The 2,874-nt window shown below is 28.3% G+C and overlaps 1 protein-coding gene across 1 annotated transcript; it reads left to right on the top strand.

Annotated features, from left to right (window-relative positions):
* Positions 1–518: 518 nt before the first annotated feature.
* Positions 519–2,083, top strand: LOC106691943 (tubulointerstitial nephritis antigen-like; the record flags this gene model as incomplete). The annotated part of the gene is given in 1 exon segment (XM_014437847.3): positions 519–2,083. A coding segment is annotated over 1 exon segment (193 nt), but the record flags the coding sequence as incomplete, so codon positions are not given.
* Positions 2,084–2,874: the final 791 nt, after the last annotated feature.

The following is a 2,874-nucleotide window of genomic DNA, read 5'->3' on the forward strand; positions in this document are numbered from 1 at the left end:
TAGAATTTAGATTTATTTAATTATTGTTGTTTGTTATTATTTAAAAATTGTTAAATGTAGTTAGATTGTTCATCTTTGTGGTAATAGAGGTAGGAGATTATTTTTATAGTTCTATCTAGTTGTTATCACAGTTAAAGATAACCTTTAGGAAGGTAATTATTCTCCTAGATTTAAAAATGTATAATAGTTGATTATTATAAAAAGTTTCAATTATTGACAATAATATGTTTAATATTAGCATGACGTTACAAATAAGGAGTTAATTATATATTATATAAAAAAGTTAATCAGTTAAATAGTTTAATGAATAATGTGATATAGGGTTAATGTTGTATGCATATGTTAAATTTGTGAATTTGTTTTCTAGCAATTTGAAGATGGGGGATAATCCCGAAACGTTGTTGTATGTGTATTAAACTAATACATTTAAATAAGGCACATTATGTTCCTTCACCAATTTCATATTAGAAGATTAATTTAAATTATTAATTAAATTAACATTATAATTTTTAAATGCAGATTGCAGCTAACAGCTGGGGACGAGAATGGGGCGAGGACGGCTTCTTCAGGATCAGACGGGGAAGCAATGAGTGCGATATAGAAGAATTCATCCTCACTTTCTCCCTGGAAAGAAGACTTCGTCCAAGGAGGAACGCCTTCAACAAACGACTAGCCACTAACTCATCATTCTACTCACCAAAAACAGATTAAATATTAAATTAAATCATTATAAATTCACAACTTGATAAGAATATCAAATCTCATTATATATACCCTATATTTATATTCTTATTGCTTGATTTAACTTTTATAAAACAATGTATGTAGTTTCTATTTGGCCAAACACATATTACAAATATGTAGTAAAATTTAATTGATTCCAAAATTTTCCTGAGTTATTTATGAGTGTGTCTTTTTGGAAATAACATTTTTAGTTCTAATTCTTACCTTTGTCAATCGATCAGTATGAATATCTTTTTCTAGCTTTAAATGCCTTCCCTCGAACTAGGAAATTAGTAAGTGACGGAAAAAGTAAATGGGTAGGCAAAAAGTATTTCAATCCGTTAAAAAAATAAAACGAAGAAAAAATCATAAAACAAACGAACATAGTTCACGTATACAGAGAGGAAGGAAGTTTCGTGTTCTGGAGAAACATAGAACTAAATTTCCACTTGTTCTAAGGCGATAAAAAAAAAGAGCACGTTTAAGTAGAAAAAGCTTCTAGACCGGACCCAGGGTGTAGAAGAAATTTAATTGTTACTATCAAAATTTTCAAAAATTTGATAATAGTTAACGCGATCTATGGAGAATAAGCTCAAACATTTTCAGCAAATACAATTTCAAACAAAATATAACTAAATAATATTGTTTTTTTATTAATCTATTAGATTTGTTTTTATCATATTAACCATTGAAAAATTAATGCTGGATTAATTTTTGGTTTTTACAAAGAAAATTAAAAGTTTTTTTTTAAGGTAAACCATTTTTCTGGCACAATCTATTGTAGCCTAATAGCAAAGAATAAGTAGTAATCACTGCCCAGATAACTCATCAGCTATCGAACTTAAACTAATAATTACAAATAAAACATTAAAAGCTGATAGTTACTAACATAAATAATAAAATTAAGTGATATAAAAATGGTTATCAATTGTCAAATACTTAAAGAGTAGAGAAACTAATAGTTGAGTTTTGTGCAATCAATTGCACCACCTTAGAACCAATTATCAAATGCTGGTTGTGAAAGTTTTTTTTTTTTAGTACCTAATTTTACACTGCCATTTTTATCTAGTGTTCAAATAATTACTAATTACTATTTTTTAAGTTTATTATTTATATAGATACATTCATTATGTATAATGTATATACATTATATGTAAATAAAATTATTGTTTATACCATATACTTGTGTGTATGGTTCTTTGTGTTTTACTTTTATACTAAGTAAAAAGTTATATATTATCTGATAATCTAGGAATTCTTTTTCTTTCTTTTTTTTTTTTTTTTTTAAATACAATATATAATGATTTATATCATTTGATTGGTCACACTGCCACAATAAATTATTACTATGAATGACTTCTGTCCAGACTATTATTTTCAATCCTATACCATGGTTGGAACAGTACGGAATCAATATCATGTTTTGTTTTTTTAAAGCTTTGCTGTTGGCAGTTCCCAGACAATAAAAGGTGAGCACAAGCGTGGGGATGCTTCATGATTAGTACCAAAATATCGACACTCAGAGGATCGGTCACAACTTGTACTAGTCAATCCAAACAAACCATCTACGCGCTATCGCGAGTGGGAATAGGCTATAAGGAGTATTTATTAATTTGTGTTGAATGTAAAATATTTTAGGTATAGGATTGTGAACAGGCCTATTTACAGTCCTGTTAAATGGTATATGCATAAGAGATCCTAACGGATTTTTCGAGCAACTTGTTTTACAACCTTTCCTTCCAAACCTTCACGTAATTGTTTATTTCTAAGTTTTGATTAAAATAATTTATTACGAAATTCCGAAATTGAGGGAAAAGTGGAAGTTATAGAGTGCCTTGTTGATCTTCTATTCGAGATTAAGGAAGAGAATCAAGAAGAGCTAATTGACAACTGTCATTACATTGTTATCATTGTCATCCATTGCTTTATTAGATTTAAAAACATCCAAAACAATACTAATACACAATTAATACACAAACTACGAACAACTAACCTAACATAATAACAAACAAAATTGTGACGAGCTCAGCTGGTCTGTGCAGTCGTTTTAACATGGTAAAAGAAGGAAATAGTTCTCCATTTAACATAATTTCTTCCATTTAACATGTTAAACTAAAGATCATGAATGCCCCTATAGTTGACAAATCTTTA

The sequence above is a fragment of the Halyomorpha halys genome, unplaced genomic scaffold (genome assembly GCF_000696795.3).
Source record: "Halyomorpha halys isolate HHAL.00 unplaced genomic scaffold, Hhal_1.1 Scaffold5436.1, whole genome shotgun sequence".
Taxonomy (NCBI): Eukaryota; Metazoa; Arthropoda; class Insecta; order Hemiptera; family Pentatomidae; genus Halyomorpha; species Halyomorpha halys.